The following is a 19,680-nucleotide window of genomic DNA, read 5'->3' on the forward strand; positions in this document are numbered from 1 at the left end:
CACCATGCCTGGCTAATTTTTTCTATATATATTTTTAGCTGTCCATATAATTTCTTTCTATTTTTAGTAGAGGTGGGGTCTCGCTCTTGCTCAGGCTGGTCTCGAACTCCTGAGCTCAAAGGATCCGCCCACCTCTGCCTCCCAGAGTGCTAGGATTACAGGCGTGAGCCACCGCGCCCGGCCCTGGGTGAAATTTTTAAAGAAGGCATCACCCTGGTGAAGCCTATGGGAACAATTTTTGGTATGAGGAGGCCTGGTTATATAGAAAAGGCAACCTATCATTTATTATGGGAGCCATGGGCATTGCTCTAAACCCTCAGCCTAAACACAAACTATGGGTTCCTGATGGGTGCCCGCAAATGTGGAAAGCAGATCTTGTAGAATGAGTGTGCTTCAGTGGAAGAAAGAGAGAGAGGTGTACCATTCAAGCATAATGGATAGTGAGGAAGGACATCCATGACTGGATAGGTCCAGCCCAATGGCTTCACCATTATTTTTAATAACTTAAAGGAAAATAGGTTTCTGGTCCAATGCACTTGATCTTTATTATCTAACACAATATAGATTACTTTTTGTTCTGGAGACAGTCTTGCTGTCACCCAGGCTAGAGTACAGTGGTGTCATCGTAGCTCACTGCAACCTCAAACCCCTAGGCTCAGGCGATGCTCCAGGCTTAGCCTCCTGAGTAGCTGGGACTACAGGTGTGTTGGCTAATTTTTGGTTTTTGTAGAGGGTCTCACTCGTGCTCAGAACGGTCCTGAGCCATCGTGCCTGACCTAGATTACTTTTAGAATAGTTACCTGGGTGTGCATGTTGGGAGCATATGCTGATTTGTAAGATGTACATGTGCTACTTTCTAGATTTTACGAGGTTATAAATTGAAGGCACAAGATCTTGTGTAACAGGCTGGGAAATGTGGCTCATGGTGGGAGGATCACCTGAGCCCAGGAGTTTCAGATACCAGTGAGCTATGATCTTTGCACTGCACTCCAGCCTGGGTAACACAGTGAGACTCAAAAAAAAAGTGAACAGGAATGCTATTAAAAATAGGGTATTCACCATCCTTATTACCTGTTAATCCCACCAAATGGACAATAATGAAATAAATAACAAAGTAAAGGAGAGGAAGCAACTGCTAAAGGATATCAGTGAGTCTTTAAGAAGTTAGAAAATAGAAAAGTGGTAACTGAGTTAGGGAAGGTTACACCCTAAGAGCCTGGAGGAAGGAATACAAGAAGCAAGCTAATTAACCCGCAGAACTTTCCGAGTAGGGGGTCAGTCAGGTAAGGCCAAGTGTGGCACTGAAAATGGGGGTAAAAGTAGCTGAAGGATATTAATGAGATTTTGGCCCTCCAGTTCTCCCCTTTCCTACACCAAGACTGACTTGCCTGCCCCTAGGAAATTGGATGTTAATTCTCTGTAGAAATCAAACAGGAAAGACTCTAGGCCTGAGACACCATAGAGAACACCGGAGCTAAAGTAAGACAAATAGCCAAGGTTAGATCAATGACATTAAGGACTCTAAAAATTTTAGCCCTCATTTGCACTTTCTCAGGAGCTACTAGAGGATTTCTTTCAGCATTTTGAGAGTAGAAATAAGAGGAAGCCAAAAGGTTCAGGAAATAGGGGGCCCCAAAGAGAGATGAAGGGCAATCCTAGGATGATTGCAGGGGAGCCCTGGGATTATAGCTGCACAACATCCTATAGGGGAACCATTTCAGATTAGAGTAGAAAAGAGTGGCTACAAGTAAATCAATGCCCAACTAAAGTGACTTAAACATTAGAAGTCTGTTATCTCACATGACCAGAAGTGCAAAGTTGGTGACTCTAGTGTTGGTTTATTCACCCTTGATATTAGAATTCTGAGTTGGCTTCTCTGCAGTTATCTTGCCTTTTCCCTCATAGTGACAAGATGGCAGATGTAGCTGTAAACTTCATGTCCTCAATCAAGCAAAAACCAAGGAAGAGAATTCTCTCTTCCAAGTATCCTTCTACAAAGAGAAAAATCATACGTAGGAGTCCCATCCCATCAGTCTTCCCTTCAGATTCCACTGCCTAGATGCCACTTTGAAGAAAAGGTATAAAGTTGGTCAACGTTTTTCCCCTTTACCATACAGAAACCATAGGTGCCTCAGGTCATGGCCTCAAGACTGTTGGACTAGATAAAGCAAATATGACAGCATGAATATTGGAGCCAGAATATGTGGGTTTTTATCCAGGTTCCACCATTTCCTGTGACCTTGGTAAAGTTACTTAACGTCTCTTTATCTTTCTTTGTATGTAAAATGGGGATAATAATGTTGTCTACCTCAAAAAGTTGTTAGGATTAAACGTTTACAAGGCACTTAAAACAGTGCCTTGCACATAGTTCTATGTAAGCATGCAAAACAAAATTTTTTTAAATGCCTAAAAACTTGAGCTTTAAACAGGTGGTCAGCCCCATGAAATCCCAGAGATCTATATAATCATGATCTTATGAACTCTTTCGCTTATAGACGATAAGGGAAGAGAAATAAAAAGCAGAGTATCATAAAATTACCTTCAGAAAAACACCTGGCCAGGTCTGGCTCCTTCTTAGAGGGGATGAAACACATAATGCTATATAGAATCAGATGAAATCCATGAAGATATATAAACTCTTGATACTCTAAATGCTTAAGAAGCTACAAAGTCCTAGGAGCCCTCTGTTACATCCCATTTAAACAGCCATTGTTGCTGTATAAATAAAGGGAGCGTTGGAGCTAACAAGAAAACTACTAGAACCGACTTCAAAAACTTGATATACTAGATTAGGCAATTCAGTATAGTCCCAAGTTTAGAAGTTCCTTAAAATTTAGCATAAACATTTGGCTTTCATTTGTTGGTGTAAAAAATTACAAAATCAAATTCAGCATTAACTATTAATAGTAAGTACCCTGGCAAAGCTGAAACCAATCCTTTTGTCTCCCTTTTTTCTTTGCCTATCCTGACCGTGCTTGGGGAATCTCACAAGTCAAAGGGATGGCCAGATCAAAGCAATATTTGTGGATTCCTGAGCTCCCTCACCAAAATGCCAACTTCACATTCTTATAATACTAACCCAGTTACATCCCAATGACTAAACTTAGAGTCTGAACCTATTAATAAAATTTTGCCTAACGCATTTGCAAAAGTATGGGTTCTTATTCTATCAAAAGAGAAGTAATCCAGTACAGGGAAAGAATAAAAAATTTTAAGTCTTATTTTGAGAAGAATTTAAATGACTTTGCGATTTTTAAAGTGCTTTGTTATTTAAAGGCACATAATTATATTCAAACTACTTATTCTCTGGGCAGATAAAATCATCTGTAAGTGGAAAGACAGAGTCAGGCACGGTGACTCACGCCTGTAATCCTAGCGCTCTGGGAGGCCGAAGCAGGCAGATTGTTTGAGCTCAGAAGTTCGAGACCAGCCAGAGCAAGAACCTGACCCCATCTCTACTAAAAATAGAAAGAAATTATATGGACAGCTAAAAATATATATAGAAAAATGAGCCAGGCATGGTGGTGCATGCCTCTAGTCCCAGCTACTCAGGAGGCTGAGGCAGGAGGATTGCTTGAGCCCAGGAGTTTGAGGTTGCTGTGAGCTAGGCTGACACCATGGCACTCTAGCCTGGGCAACAGAGTGGGACTCTCTCAAAAAAAAAAAAAAAAAAAGTGGAAAGGCAGTGCTTCACTTATGTGAAAGCACAACCAAGTTCCATGTGAGTTCTTCACCACTGTATACCCAGTGTCTGAGAGAAAGCAGATACTCAAAAAGATTTACTGAACAGATTCATACACAAGTGCATTTATATAGATAACTAATTACTGATGTCCCTTGCTGATCTGAGGAAATAAAATTAGTAGTACTATTGTTGGAAGTTTAACGCCAGAGGGTTGTTCGGTATGGAGTGAAGATCAATATTGATTAAAGACTGAATTTTGCCCAGATTTGTCAGTCTGTTTCTATGAAAGTATTTTTAAGACATGAAATGCTATAATAACATTTTACTATGTCAATGTAAATACACATTAAAACAATATTGATTTCAATAACCAAAGTAACAGTCTAAAAAATTAAACAAATTAACTTTATTAAATTACTGCTTCGGCCCTTACATTGATTTGTTTAAAAAAATAGCAGTTTCAAATACATTATTGAAAGTGAGTACACACAATAAATAGAAAACAGGGATGCATAGTGCTGGAGACATACCAACCAACTTATCTTCATCTGTTGCCTACTGTTGTAGACAAAATTTGACACGAAATTAGCATTATTGAAAGAGCAGCCAAAGGACCTGGCAGAAGGCCGCAAACTACTGGAAATCAGTAGCTTAAATCTTTGGACTACTTACCAAAAATGAAAACAAAAACAAAATTCACTGTTTATCTGAGAGCTAACCTCATGATGGCACTGAATTACCTACTCCTATAAGAACAATTTTAAAATATCTAAAGTGCCAGGGAACCTTCATTAACAGTATTTTTAAATCAAAGTTTTTACTTTAAATATATGATGATTACTCAAAATATCCTAGGCCACATGGCAGGCCCTATAACAATAAGTTACAAATAGTCTGAATTTAATAACTTAAGCGTGATATGGTTAACATAATGCATGCTGTGTGAGTATCTCAACTAGCCTCTTTCAGGTATGGTGATAATTAAAAGGTTTAAATCTACAGTTTTAATTTCTGCTCAGAAGACTAATGTCAGTATTCTAACAATGGTGATGACATCCCATTACTGTAAATGCAGAACATGATAATGAACATATTGCTCTGAATTACACTTGATTGAAGACACAATTCTATGTACAAGTGGGTCCATGCTCTATGTGTAAATTTTCAGTGGTACAAGTTTATAATCAGAGCTGGGTTTAACAAATGCTTTCTGACTTCTGAAAAGAAATTATGAAAGCACATCTTAAAAGGGAACAAACTAAAATTATAAGTAGATGACACCAGTTCTTTCTTGCCTTTACGTGTGATGAACTTCATGAAGCATTAACTCCCGAGGTATATTTGTTTCTGGACCATACAGCTTACATGCTCTTCTTTCAAAGGCAGCCACCATCTGCTTTACAACTTCATCAAAAAACAATGTAGCAAGCTGAGAGTGTAGAAATGAGCGAAATTCAAAAGAAATCTGTAGGAAAATGTTATAATTTTTAGAAAGATTTTTTTTTAACTAAATTTCCACTTATAATAGTGATGTTCACACTGTGAACCAAGTATTTAACGTAGAACTATGTGGGTGTACCTCGGTGAGATTTTTAGCGCCTCATTGAAGACAGAATCTTTACTGCAATAAGCATAACAACTGGCACAATAAGCTTAAGTCAACAAGGCCAGTGAATCTCATTTTAAGGGAGAGTTTGCCTCTTAATAAGTTAGAGAAGGCTGGAAAAAAACTTTGGTGAGGGCCGGGCTTGGTGGCTCACACCTGTAATCCTAACACTTTGAGAGGCCAAGGTGGGAGGATTGCTTGAGCCTAGGAGTTTGAGGTTGCTGTGAGCTAGGCTGACACCATGGCACCCTAGCCTGGGCAACAGAGTGAGACTCTGTCTCAAAAAAAAAAAATAACCAAAAAAAAAATTCGAGAGAACAATTCATATATTACTTGTTGGTAAAGAAAAGACCATGAGTGGCTTTACGTTTTCTATAGCTAAGGTGATGTGAACAAGAAAGTTACAAGTGATTCTAAAAATGTGTTTTTCCCCTTTGCACTTTATTTCTGTACCTTATACACAATGTGTAGTTTAATTTGGTGTTAATTTTAAATTGTTATTAAGTTTAAAACCATTATTAAGCTGGTAGTAAAGTCATGTCTCTTACAATCTAATAGAGAAGGAATGAATATTCAAGGTTGCAAGAAACCAAATAGAAAATAAAATGTTCATTAGCACTTGTACAGAAAAGGTATTCAATACTCAAATTTAAATAGTATTTAAAAAAGATTTTATAATCTTAATGCATATAAAATAATTATAGCATTTGGGTTCTAAAAAATGGATTACTACTTCTTTACCAACTTCACTTCATATATGGAACAAATCAAGGGCTTCATGAGAGACTTACTGAAAAATCCAGGGTACAAGTTCTTGGATAGCCAGGAAGACCTGGGCTAAAACGCCAACTAGTCTCCAAATGCTTGAAAAGTCTCCCATCAGTACAGGATGCCTAGAACAAAATGAAAATATAAAACTACAATTAAATACTTTTGGTATTGGCTAGAATGTACCATGATTGAGGCTAATTTCTTTGAAAAATAATTACTTTTACAGGTCAGACCACAGGAGATGAAGAAATCTAATTTTTAGTTTGGTACTAGGAGGTAACCTCTTGCCAATATTAGCTGTTTTCTTTTATTTTGGGATCCCCAAGATTGCCAATTATTTTTCCTTCCACTTCTATCACCCACTGTGCTACTTAGATTTCTCTCCTTCCAGCAGCAACACAGGGAGTGATTTTTAGAAGCTTATTTCCAGCTCTGCCACCTGTAAGTGATCCTGAACAAGTTAAATCCCTATACTGTATTTCCTTAATCTGTAAAATAATACCTATTTCATACCATAATGAGATGGCTGAAATCTTTATAACGTACCTGGCACAGATCTCTGGCACAATTCTATAATTCTCTCCTACCCAAAGATTTTTCTCTTGTTAATCAATCACATTTAGTCTTTCCTTCACCTTTTACTCCTTCACTCTATTCCTAAAGGCCTGTATCCAGTTATCCTGAAAGTCTGGCCCTGAATCATTTCCTTCTGACCCCTTCAGTTCACACGTGTGTGTGTGTGTGTGTGTGTGTGTGTATGTGTATAAAAAAAATTTTTTTTAGATGGGGTCTCGCTATATCACCCAGACTGGTCTCAAACTCTTGGGCTCAGGCAATCTTCCTGCCTCAGCCTCCCATGTAGTGGGACTACAGGCACACACCACTGCACCCAGCTAATTAAAAAAATTTTTTTTAGAGACCAAATCTATGTTGCCCAGGCCCATCTTGAACTCCTGGCCTCAAGCAATCCTCCCACCTCTGCCTTCAGAGTAGCTGTGCACATGTATATTTTATTTATGTATTATGTACATAACATAGCACAATACTTAATCATACTATGTGCATCTTGATAGTTCTCATTCTCTATCATTAAAAAAATACTGATTGAGACTCACGAAAGAGTTACCATCTGCAGTGTGAAAAATGGTGGCCAGAACAATAGTCACTAGTTCACTGTTAGCACTGGTTATGACCTTGAGTGAAGTTCAGCTTCTTTATCTACTACGTTAAGATGCTATCGAGGCCTTATTACACTAGTAGACAACTGATCTCGAGAATACACACATATTATCTTCCCTCAAGAGCAGACCATTAAAAAAATGTGTTTCAAAGTCTATAATCTCCTCCTCAATTAAGTCTTAACTCAGGTGCTCTATCCCTTTTCTCTTTGAAGTTGTTCCCTCCAAGAGTTTAGATTGTCTCTTCTTTAAGGCTATAATCACAACAGATATATATTAGCAAAATAAGGACTTGCATAGGTAAACTATTTTTCTCCCAAGTAAAGGAGTCACTTTTTCTTCCTCAGTCACAGCCTCCCTAAACACAGAACATAGGACAATTTCTCTGACTAAATTCCAGATTTCTTCACAGATAGCTCAGACTGGAAGTCAAAGAACTGAAAATCTATTTGCAGTTCTGTTCCTAACATCTTTATCTAAACATTTTTGTATCAATTATCAGCCAGTAACATGGTACAGTCATTATAAAGGTCAACTGCTGCCAAACTAAAAAGGATTTATATCAGAAATACTCTTATTTATACATGTTTACAAAAAGAAAATGTTATTCAAGTGTGGTGGCTCATGCCTGTAGTCCCAGGTGCTTGAGAGGCTGAGGTGGGGAGGAGGATTGCTTGAACCCAGGAGTTCAAGGTTATAGTGTGCTATGATCGTACCACTGTACTTGAGCTTCAGCAACAGAGCAGACCTGGTCGCTTTAAAAAAAAAAAAAAAACTAAACAAATAAAAAGAGGCAGGGGTCAGGCTCGGTGGCTCATGCCTGTAATCCTAGCACTCTGGGAGGCCAAGGCAGGCAGATTGCTTGAGATCAGGAGTTCGAGATCAGCCTGAGCAAGAGCAAGACCCCTCTACAAAAAGGAGAAAAATTAGCCAGGCATCATGGTTCAAACCTGTAGTCCTAGCTCCTTGGGAGGCTGAGGCAGGAGGATGGTTTGAGCCCAGGAGTTTGAGGTTACACTGATCTATAATGATGCCACTGCACTCTAGCCTGGGTGACAGAGTGAGACTCTGCCTCAAAGGAAAAAAATAATAAAGATGCATAAGCAGAAAATGCAAAAAGAAAATTGTTAAAAAGGCTCACCACAGCCTTGAACTCCTGGATTCAAGCAATCCTCCTCCCCACCTCAGCCTCCCAAGCACCTGGGACAACAGGCATGAGCCACCACACCTGGATAATATTTTCTTTTTATAAGCATGTATAAATAGAGCATTTTATCTTAATTTAAAAAATGGAAACCAGTGAAGATTTTAAAAATTACTCAGACATGATAAAATAACAGTCATTAAACTACCAACTACTATAATAGCTAAATTTAGTCACATTATGCTAAGTCACTGGGGAGAAGCAAAATTTTCTTCAAAATGTTTAGCCTTATATTTAAGTTCAATAATGGCCACTTAATTTTTAAGAGCATCAGGAGTCTATAATAAAATCTCATTATTCAAGGGTTCTTCACTGGACAGTATACTCTTTCCAGATTTTACACCAGAAGGAGCACATCTGAGAGTTGCACGTCCTTCTGTGTCTACCAAAGAGCTGACAAGGGTATTTAGCTCTGGCCAATAACCAAGAAATGATATCACCATTAAATCCTGTGGGCACAAAATGTAACTCAGCTTTAAAAGTCTTGGGCCACTCCAAATTAGGAATTATTAAAAAAAAAAAAAAGGTATTAATCTATGGAATTCTGCCTTTTATGTTTTAAGTCTGGGTACCTTTTGTACATGTGTAACCTCCTCCAACAAGGTAGGAAGATTAATATAATGCAATAGTACTTGGCAATTTGGTACCTGGTACTTGGCAGGAAAACCTCAACAATGTTAACATTTTCCATATTTATATCCTTTCTACCTTTCTTCATCTTCTCACCACTTTCTAACTTTTAAAAAATAAATTTAGTGAACAAATTTATTCTTCCCCAGTGGTAAAGCATTTATTGTATTTTTAAAAAACAGTGCAAAGAACCCTATAAATAGGCTGGGCATGGTGGCTCATGCCTGTAATCCTAGCACTCTGGGAGGCCGAGGCAGGAGGATTGTTTGAGCTCAGTCAGGAGGTTGAGATAAGGCTGAGCAAGAGGGAGACCCCATCTCCATTTAAAAAAAAATAAAAGAACTCTATAAATACATACAAGTATTATGTACTTACAATAATTAAAAAATAGTGCAAAGGCCAGCGCGGTCGCTCACGCTTGTAATCCTAGCACTCTGGGAGGCCGAGGTGGGTGGATTGCTCAAGGTCAGGAGTTCAAGACCAGCCTGAGCAAGAGCGAGACCCCGTCTCTACTAAAAATAGAAAGAAATTATCTGGCCAACTAAAATATATATAGAAAAAATTAGCTGGGCATGGTGGCGCATGCCTGTAGTCCCAGCTACTTGGGAGGCTGAGGCAGGAGGATCGTTTAAGCCCAGGAGTTTGAGGTTGCTGTGAGCGAGGCTGACGCCACGGCACTCACTCTAGCCCGGGCAACAAAGTGAGACTCTGTCTCAAAAAAAAAAAAATAATAATAATAGTGCAAAGATTAAATTAAAACATTTCTAATTTGGGTGGCCCAAGTGATCTTTCCTGTGAGTCAGAGTCTCAACAAAAGGAAAAAAAAAAATTTTCCGTGTCCATATTCTACTCAAACTTCTATTTGGAAAGAATAATGCTAATATTGTATGGGGTAATTCAATCAGAAGATACAATAAATGGTTTATTTTTTCCTTCTTCCTATTAGTTTAAAGAAATCTTTTTAAGCTATTACACTTTAATCTATTTGATGTAATTAATATTTGAGGAATATTTAAAAACAACAACAAAAAAACTATTACCTGTACCAAATGTGGTTTCACCAAGGTTACTACTGATGTATAGTGCTCCAACAGAGGTGGAAACCCAATTTCTAATCGTGATTTACAATATCCAGATCTCTTTGATATAATGTCTGATTTTTTGCACCAAGGAACAAAATGCTTGTAATCCTCCACTCCTGACACCACATCATACATTTCCTGCATTGAATATCTTTAAAAAAAAAAAAAAAAAGACAAGCGGTATTAACTGCATCTAGTTATATGGTATATGCATACTTTAAATATGAATAAAACTTATTGTGTATGAAGCAATAAGTCATTTAGCACACATTCTAGAACACAAAGAACCACACTCTACAATTACTTCATAGCAACATAGAAAATAAAAAAGCTCTAAATAGACATATATAGCAGAGATCATAATTTAGTAGCCCACAGGTTGAATCTGGTCTGTAGATGTGGTTTTTAAATTTTTAATTAGTTGCCAGCACTTAAAAATAGAGAGTTTATAAAATAAACCAGAAAAATTAAAAAGTCTTACAGCAATGAATCTACATTTCTGCATAACAAGAAATTGCTTGAATTGACTAAGAATTCCTTACTTAGAGCCAGCAATTTCACTTCCAGCAATTTATTATTCAAAAATACTCCCACACTATACGAAAGATGTTCACTTCAATATTAATTGTGAGAGAAAAAAACGGAAGCAACCTAAATGTCTATTAGGAGGTGACATTAATAAATGTTTAATAAATCATAATAAATGATTAATAAATTATGGTACACCCATACTGTGAAACTCTATATCAATTATTTAAAAGAATTAGGCCAAATATACTTTAAGGCAGACAAGTTTATAGTATATTGTTAATGAAAAAAGCACACTACAAAGCACGATGTGTACGATTCTATCTATTTAAAAAATAGGACAGGCTTAGTGGCTCACGCCTATAATCCCAGCACTTTGAAAGGCCGAGGTGGGAGGATCGCTTGAGCCCAGGAGTTCAAGGCTGCAGTGAGCTATGATTGTGCCACTGCACTCCAGCCTGGGTGACGGAATGAGGCTGTGTCTTGAAAAAAGAAAAGAAAAAGAAAACACATTTGAAAAATCCTGAAAGGATACAGATTAAACAAATAACAGCTGTTAATTTAGGGAAAAGTAAGGGTAAAGATAGACTGTTTAGTTTATATACTTCCATACTGCTAAGATTTTTATATAGCATGTAGTGCTGCGATAATTAAATAAAGGAAAATAGCGGGGTGTGGTGGCTGGTGCCTGTAATTCTAGCTACTCAGGAGGCTGAGGTAGAAGGAATGTTTGAGGCCAGGAGTTTAAGACCAGCCTGGGCAACACAGCAAGATCTCATCTCTAAAAAATTTTTTAAATTAGCCTAAACAGGGGAAAATAAACTATTCTAAAACACAAAGAAAAGAAACCTCCCATTCTTTTATTAGCCAGTATAACATCCTAACAACCAAAACCTGACAATGAACATCAAAAACAAAGGTATATACCCAAATCACCTGTAAATACTAAGGCAAAAATTCTAAGTAAAATATCATGAAATAGAATCCAGCAATACATTTAAAAAAAAAATACAACAAGCAAATGCAATTCATTTAGGGATATATGGATGGTTTAATACTAAGAATTCATTTTTTGTTTTTGTTTTTTTAAAAAAGAGACCAGGTCTCCCTATGTTGCCCAGGCTGGAGTACAGTGGCTATTCACAGGTATGATCATAGCACTCTGTAGCCTCAAACTCTTGGGCTCAAGAGATCATCCTGCCTCAGCCTCTCAAGTACCTGGGACTAGAGGCACATGTCACCGTCGTGCCAGGCTTGAATTCTATTATTATAACCGCATTAATTGGCAAAAAAAGGAAAAACTATACAATTCCCTCCATAGAAGGTATAATATAAAAGCATTCCCCTTAGAGTAAGAAATAACATAAATATGTTGCTATGTTATATATACATACACACAAGTGCATTGTTATGTAACACCCTTCTGAAAGTATTAGCTTAAGTAATTAATTCAGAGCATGAAATATGAGGCACATGTGTTTAAAGAATTAGGCCAAATTATCAATTGGCAGGTGATATGACTATCAATTCAGAAGAATTGATTCACGATTCAGTAAGGTAGCTTATTATGAAATATATAAAAATCATTTCCTGCAGACAATATAGTTGGGTAAATAAATTTAAAAAATAAGCAAAAAGAATAAAACTTAAAACAAAGATAAATAAATAAAAATCATACCTTTCCTATACTAATAAGAACCAGTTAGAAAAAGCACAGAAATGCAAATTACCTGGAAATATATTCAACAAAAAAAATTGAGGGATTAAATGAAAAACAGGCAATGACAACAAACTCTATGGACATATGTCAAAGGCAACCTGAATAATGACAGCCAGAAATATATTATTCTTGGTTATAAAGACTCAACATAGTTAAAATACGATTTACCCCAAAATGATAAAGTAATTTAAACAATCGCAACCTAAATCACAATAAGTTATTTTTGGATTATGACAGAATTTGAGTCTTTATGCATGTTTAAACTAATCTATAATCATCAAATGAAGCGCACAGCAGAGAAACAAAGAAGAAACCTACCTTGCCCAGGTTTTCAGGTGCTTTAAATGGCAAATCCCATAAAGAAGTATAAAACCTTGTAGCCTGGAAGTTAATTGCTATAAAAGTAGTCTACAAAGACTAACAAAGTAGTATAGCATAATGGTCAAGGGGATGGACATTGTAGTCAGTAAGTTTGGTGTTCAAATACAGTAAGCTCTAAACATAGTAAGCCATGTGATCCTAGGCGTGTTACTGAAACTCTAAACTTCATTTTCTTGATCCATAATTGAAAAATACCTCTACAAGTTCTTTTGAGGGTTAAAAGAAATAGTTTCAGCAAAGTGCACAATACTTAATAAGCACTTAATAAATGGTAGCTATTATTATATGTTTATGCCAAATATGGGCAGGGAAGATAAGATGAAGATCGTGGAATAAGACTAATTTGTAATAAAAAGAGAATTTTGGCATAAGAAAGAAGTAGTAAGCAAAGCAAATATGGTGGAGAAAAAAATAAGGTTTGGAATCATAACAATGCACATTATCTCACTGAGCTTCAGTTTCCTTATCTCTAAAATGAGACTAATACTTCACATGGTTATTGCGAAGATAAAATGAAATACTAAATATAAATCACCCAGGAGTACCTGCCAAGTGGCAGGTATATAGTAAAAGTTACGTATTATTAGTGATTCAGAAGTAAAGCAGACTAATTTACTATTTATCTCTTTAGTTGCCATCTCTTTTGTATCTGTGATAGATAACAGCTATTGCAAAAATGTCTACCTATCCAAAGACGTGGATTTGCTTTACAGAGTGTTGTTGCTAGGAAGTACCTGGCCGCCAGGGGCTACAATTCCCAGTCCTTGCCCCCTTGCATTCAGATGGGGTCATATGACTATTTCTTGTCAGTAACATCTGGGAGGAAGCATTGTGTTTCACTTCTAGACCATTATGTTCAACAAGGTATACCATATTTTAACACCCTGAAGACTAAGGAATTGCAGAAGTCAAAAGTTGGATGGAGCCTGGGTTCCTGAATCACTGTTTATAAGAGAAATGCCCACTGAGAGGGAACACCCATTTGAACTTTACATAAGAAAGAAATTTTCGGGTATTATCTGTGTAGCTACTAGCATTACCTTAACTAATACAGTGACTAGCCGATAATAAAGGTAAACATAGTAGCCAAAGCTGTAAGTCTTTTACTACAGAAAAATAAGAATAAAAGTGAATGAATAAATGAAATGTACTTTTACAAAATTTCATATAATATTTAATGGACTGCTGGGAATTAAGACCCCCTTGTAGAAACTCCTATATGGTGAGATGGTGTATTTCTAGTTTAGCAGAACTGCAGTGTCTTTATTGTACATACCCCCAGATCAGGGGCCAAATCTGGTAAATAAAGTTGTATTAGAACATAGCCATGCGCATTTATTTACATATTATCTATGTCTGTCTGTGGGCTACAATGACAGAGCTGAGTAGTCCTTATGGCCCACAAAGCCTAACATATTTACTATCTGGCCCTTTACAGAGAAAGCTTACCAACCCCTGGTTGGAGATTAAGAGCCTTAGTATGTCTGTATGTACTTACCTATGTGTGTGTGTATGTGGGGGAGCCATGTAAACTATGGCCTAATATATCAGTAATGTTGCCACTGTAGAAAAAAACTGTACAAAAATGTAGGTCATAAATAATTTCCTTTCTGTATCAAGGTTTAAATATATACTATAAAGTTACCATATGATTATATTTATCCAACAAATATTCATAAAACAGGAATGGCTATGAAAAGGTCAACCTAGAAAAACCAGAGTTTAGTCTGTAAGAAGATAATCCAGAAAGAGGCATGATACTCCATAGGAAATTGTGAATATGTTCTTTTAGTAGAATTCGTATTAAATACAAACCCTAAAATTCTCCTTTCTGAATATTCCTTCCTTTTGTTTATTAATGGTGCAGCGATTTTGAAGAAACTTCTTGCATATATCTCCTTAGGCAAAATTGAGGTATATATTGGAAGGGTTCTGCTCATCAGTATACCACAGGAAGCTAAATATCTAAAAAGACAAAAATTACCTGATTTAGAGTGACACTGAAAATTAGACGAAGCACAAATTACAGAGATTGTAAAGTAATTATCACATTTAGAAGGCTCTGCAACTTCAGAATATTCCTGAAAAAATACACACACACACACACACACACACACACAGAGAGAGAGAAAAAATAAAGCTTCTTAAGAGCCATAAACAGTTTATAGTTGGGTTAAAAGCTTCTGGCACAAAAGGCATCTCTCCCAGAAAGTTGGCTTTCAGTCTGTAATCACGTGTTACAACCTACTTTTGCCTTAAGCTTGCTAGGATATTCAACATCTATTTTTGTTGTTGTTGTTATTTTTGAGACAGAGTCTCGCTCTGCTGCCCGGGCTAGAGTGCCATGGCATCAGCTTTGCTTACAGCAACCTCAAACTCCTGGGCTCAAGCAATCATCCTCCCTCAGCCTCCCAAGTAGCTGAGACTACAGGTGCATGCCACCATGCCAAGCTAATTTTTTTTTTTCTATTTTTTAGTAGAGATGAGGTCTCGCTCTGGCTCAGGCTGCTCTCGAACTCCTGGCCTCAAGCGATCCTCCCGCCTCGGCCTCTCACAGTACTAGGATTACAGGCATGAGCCACTGCACTGGCCCATCATCCATTTTTCAAATCATGTTATCTACCCAGGTTGTTTTCCCAGCTGGATCCATAAGGGTTCCTTAATTCTTGATTCACTTCAGTGAGATTTGAAATTGGGTACCACTGTCACGAAGGAGATGTGGTGGCACTGTCAGAACTGTTGCTCTGATCTTCTTTACCTTCCAGTCTCCATTTCAAAGCATATTTGTAAAAAATATGCCTAGTTAATTAGAATATTACTGTTTGAGGTACTTCTATGTACAGATGCCTGATATACTCTTGTTCACCTAAATATTTTTAACTTTTCCCTAGTAAGATTATTGCATAGCTATTTTACACTACTAGTCATTCATTACTTCACATAGGTACTAAGCTCCTATTCTGTGTTGGACTGTGTTAGCCGCTAAGGATACAATGGAGAACAGAACAAACATGAGCTTTATGAAGATTATATTCTAGGTGAACATTCAAAAAAATTGCTGGAAAAGAAAGGGGGGCAGGGACATGTAATTAGGATCTCCTTTAGACGGGGTATTCTAGGATCCCTCTGAGGTTAGATTTCAGCTGAGGCATAATGGATAAGGAGTTAGCAATGCAAAAAGAGAAAAGAGGTATAGATGTACATAATAAATATGTGTATATACATATATAAGAACATATATAGACAAATAAATGGGAAGGGGGCAGATAGTGGGTATTCCAGGCATAAGGAAAAGAGCCTGGCAATATATAGAGACTAAAATAGACTAACAGTATTGCAGCAGTACAGTAAGCCAAGGGGAGAGTACCAAGAAATAATGTTGGAGAGACAGGTAGAGGAGCTGGATCATGTTGGATACTGTTGGCCAGGATAATGCAATTTGAAATTTACTCTCAATAAGAAGCTTTTAAAGATTTCCAAGTAAGAGTAATATTTAACTAAATCAAGTCTTCAAATTATTTTTAAAAAGGGAAGTGAGATAGCCTTATGAAATCTCATGTTATCATATATAAAATTTGACTTATACAAAATATAATTTATATATAAATACAAATTTCTCTCTCTCTCTCTCTTTTTTTTTTTTTTTTTTTGTGACAGGGTCTCACTCTGTCACCCAGGCTGGAATGCAGTGGTGTGATCATAGCTCACTGCAGCCTCGATCTTTTGGGCTCAAGTGATCCTCCTGCCTCAGCCTCCCAAGTAGCTGGGACTATAGGTGCAAACCACCATGTCCAGCTAGCTAATTTTTTAATTTTTTGTACAGACAGGGTCTCATGAACTCCCAGCCTCAAGAGATGCCTCTGCCCCAGCCACCCAAAGTGCTAGGATTACAAGCATGCGCCATCACACCCAGCCTAAAATTTCTTGAATGACATTGACATTGGCTGGAGAAGAAGAGAAAATCCAATTAAAAAAAGAATGGTTGAAGAAACTGGGAATATTCAGCCAGAAGATAAAGAATAATACTTGACAATATGGCTTCACACTGTAAATAAAGGCTCAATTAGAGGGAGACAAATTTGGCCAAGAACTTTAGAGCTGTTCATAAAAATTGAATGGGTTTATTCCGGAGGCAATAAAATAGAGGTCAGTGAAAACAGTTAAGCTAAATACCACATGACTATTTGTTAACATACAATGGAAAAGAAACATATAAACTGTATGGATATGCTCCTTCCATCTGAGCCCCCAAAAAACAAACAAAAAAACCCCTGTATGGATGAATTTACTGGCCCCCTTTAAGATTCTAGGATTCTTACATATTCAGTTATAAATAACACTTCAAGAATGAGAAGGAACTATGATTTCTGTTATGTAAAAGAAACCTATTGTAATTTTTTAAAGAGTATACCTATAGAATTTGCTGAAAAATAGGATTATACCAACAAAAGTGAACCTCAGTGTCTCTGCTAAATTAAGCCAAACGGTGGAAATAAAATAGTTGCTTCCCCCTTTGAAAAAAAAAGCCACAAAAAAAAAAAATTTAGGATCTCTGTTAGATTGATTACAAAAACTAAATATGGTGTACAAAATGCCTAATCATGTATTTCCCTTCTAAAACATTCTTTAGATATCTTTATTACAACAGTTTTATCTATTTTTTCCACTTTGTATTCCATAGATACCTTGTTATCAATTATTGGAAGCCATCTATGTGGCAGATACTATGTGTCGTTATTTAAAATTTTGTGATAACTCAGTATCAGAAAAGGCAGCTTCTCTTAGGTCAATCTTTATTTTAAAAAAGATAAGACCCTTGCTTCTGAAGAGGTGAATTCAGTATCTGTTGACTTTTCCCTGTATATGGTTTTGTACTAGGTTCACATATTGTTTCCCAATCCCTAAAAGAAAGCCTTACACAATTTGATTACTACAATCCTAAGGGAAACATCTGTGTTTAAAGCAAACTAATAGATTTCCTCATCAATTTGCATGCTATGGTGACAGAGCCTGGACAGCATATCCATGTTCACACACTATCAAGAATACTGTCTTCCGTGGAGCATGGTGGCTTACACCTGTAATCCCAGCACTCTGGGAGGTCCAGGCGGGAGGACTGCTTGAGGTCACAAGTTCAAGACTAGCCTAAGTAAGAGTGAGACCCCATCTGTCTCTACTAAAAATAGAAAAAAATTAGTCAGGCATGGTGGTGCGCACCTGGGTAGACTCAGGAGGCTGAGGCAGGAAGATCGCTTAAGCCCAGGAGTTCAAGGTTGCTGTGAGCTACACTGACACCACGGCACTCAAGTCCCGATGACAGAGCGAGATTCTGTCTCAAAAAAATAAAAAATACTGTCTTCAACTGCAATATGAGGAGCCATAACGTTCATATACATGAACATTAAACCATGAAACAAATACTGGACCACATGGAGGAGAGCTGTTTTATCACTAATCTTTCAATACTACACTCTCAAATACTCAATTAAAATAAAGGCCAGAATCTATGATAATGCTATGAACTCATAAACTCCCTCCCTCATTATCATAAACAGTAGCTATTTTCTTGGAATTTAAGCCTTAATTTGATCACCAAAGTGTATTTTTCTCAAAAGTAACAGTTTTATTTGCAAGCTAACATTTTATAAAACTAATACAAGCAGATGTAAAGTTAGATGAGGTTATGTTCTGCTTTAAACTACTTTTTGAGGTTATTTCCTAGAGCGTGAGTAAATGATATATGATTTTATTTCAGTTTCACCCAATGTTTGTCTAAAAGTATTTGGAGTTGGCAGGGTTGTTACATTCATAGTTCCACCTCCATGTCCACCCCTACATACCAAAAAGAAGCCAATCAGGAAAATGGAAGGCAGACACTGGTTCAAGGTTACAGGACCTCTAAATTACAATGAAGTATTAAAAAAAAAGAAAGAAAGAACGAAAAGAAAAAGGAGAGAGAAAAGAAAGAAAAAAGATAGAAATCCAGGTCCCTTACGTTGGGTACATTCAGTTTTGCAAGCACCAAATGGCGCGGGCAAAAAACTATCAGAAATTGGGAAAGCACATCGGACCCTCTGACACGCAGGAGAGACAGAGGAGGGGGTCTCACCGCCAGGCCACAAACTCCCATGCTCCCAGCAGCCGGCAACCCTTCCGCGCAAAGTTAAAACATGCCAACAGCAGCAACAGGCCGTAGGGGAGGAGACCGGAAGAGCCCAGAGGCACCGGTGGCTGAGTTGCTTCCAAAGTCACTTCGCCGATGATTCACTGCCTTTCTCGAGGTCAGCGAGTCACAAACACAGCTTCGGGCCCAGGGTGATACGCGAGGCATCTTAGTCTTTCAAATGTCGAACGCATAAGACCCTTCTCCAGGGACGCGGAAACGCACCAAGTCCGGATCCGCCTCAGCCCAAATCCTTCCTGTCACCCAACTCAGCAGGCCCGGGTGGAAAACTACTCTCGTCCGGGCGCACCCTTTGTTAATTACCTGACTTTCCGCGCAGGCTCCTGCACCGGAGCTCGGGCTCCGGCCGCTGTCGCCGATTTGGGACACAATCCTGAGGCCACCCTTCTCAGAGCCCTCTGACCAGTTCGAGCTGCCATGATCGGTCTCAGAGAAGCCGGTCGCTACCTCCGGGACCAGGCCTGCGGCGCCGCCTTCCTCAGGCCGGGCCGGGCAGCCCGGCTCCGGCGCCTTTCAGCCAATGGCTGGTCTCCTGAGGGGCCAGGCACGCCCCTTCTTCCCTCCCAAATTGCACAGAGGTGACGCACGCACCCACTGCCGTAGGGCCTACTGTAAACGATTTCGTCATTCCGCCGACCAATCAGAAGGGGTGCCGGCGCCAGGACACACCCCTTTCCCCAGACGGGCCTATAGCTCCCACCGTGCGCTCGC

The 19,680-nt window shown here is 38.1% G+C and overlaps 1 protein-coding gene across 3 annotated transcripts; it reads right to left on the bottom strand.

The window, feature by feature from the left end:
* Nucleotides 1–4,119: 4,119 nt before the first annotated feature.
* Nucleotides 4,120–19,441, bottom strand: COQ10B (coenzyme Q10B). 3 transcript variants are annotated; one of them, XM_069468953.1, is made up of 5 exons: nt 19,273–19,441; nt 14,601–14,750; nt 10,115–10,307; nt 6,083–6,184; nt 4,120–5,150 (listed from the first exon to the last, which is right to left on the bottom strand). In XM_069468953.1, the coding sequence occupies exons 1-5, from the start codon at nt 19,386–19,388 to the stop codon at nt 4,983–4,985; spliced, it is 729 nt and encodes a 242-aa protein (XP_069325054.1). In that variant the 5' UTR covers nt 19,389–19,441; the 3' UTR covers nt 4,120–4,982. The 3 variants fall into 3 exon arrangements, with proteins under 3 accessions (XP_069325054.1, XP_069325062.1, XP_069325069.1); XM_069468961.1 differs by lacking the exon at nt 19,273–19,441 and adding an exon at nt 18,895–19,264; XM_069468968.1 differs by lacking the exon at nt 14,601–14,750.
* Between the last annotated feature and the right edge of the window lie 239 nt (nt 19,442–19,680).

Source organism: Eulemur rufifrons, chromosome 1, assembly GCF_041146395.1.
Source record: "Eulemur rufifrons isolate Redbay chromosome 1, OSU_ERuf_1, whole genome shotgun sequence".
NCBI classification, from domain to species: domain Eukaryota; kingdom Metazoa; phylum Chordata; class Mammalia; order Primates; family Lemuridae; genus Eulemur; species Eulemur rufifrons.

Bases quoted from the DNA above. Each gene is read 5' to 3' on its own strand.
- COQ10B (XM_069468953.1), bottom strand. From the start codon at position 19,388: ATGGCAGCTCGAACTGGTCAGAGGGCTCTGAGAAGGGTGGCCTCAGGA. The intron at 14,751-19,272 runs GTAATTAACAAA...TTGTCTTTTTAG, and splicing joins GAGCCTGCGCGGAAAGTCAG to ATATTTAGCTTCCTGTGGTA. The intron at 6,185-10,114 runs GTAATAGTTTTT...ATTTTGTTCTAG, and splicing joins TGAAACCACATTTGGTACAG to GCATCCTGTACTGATGGGAG.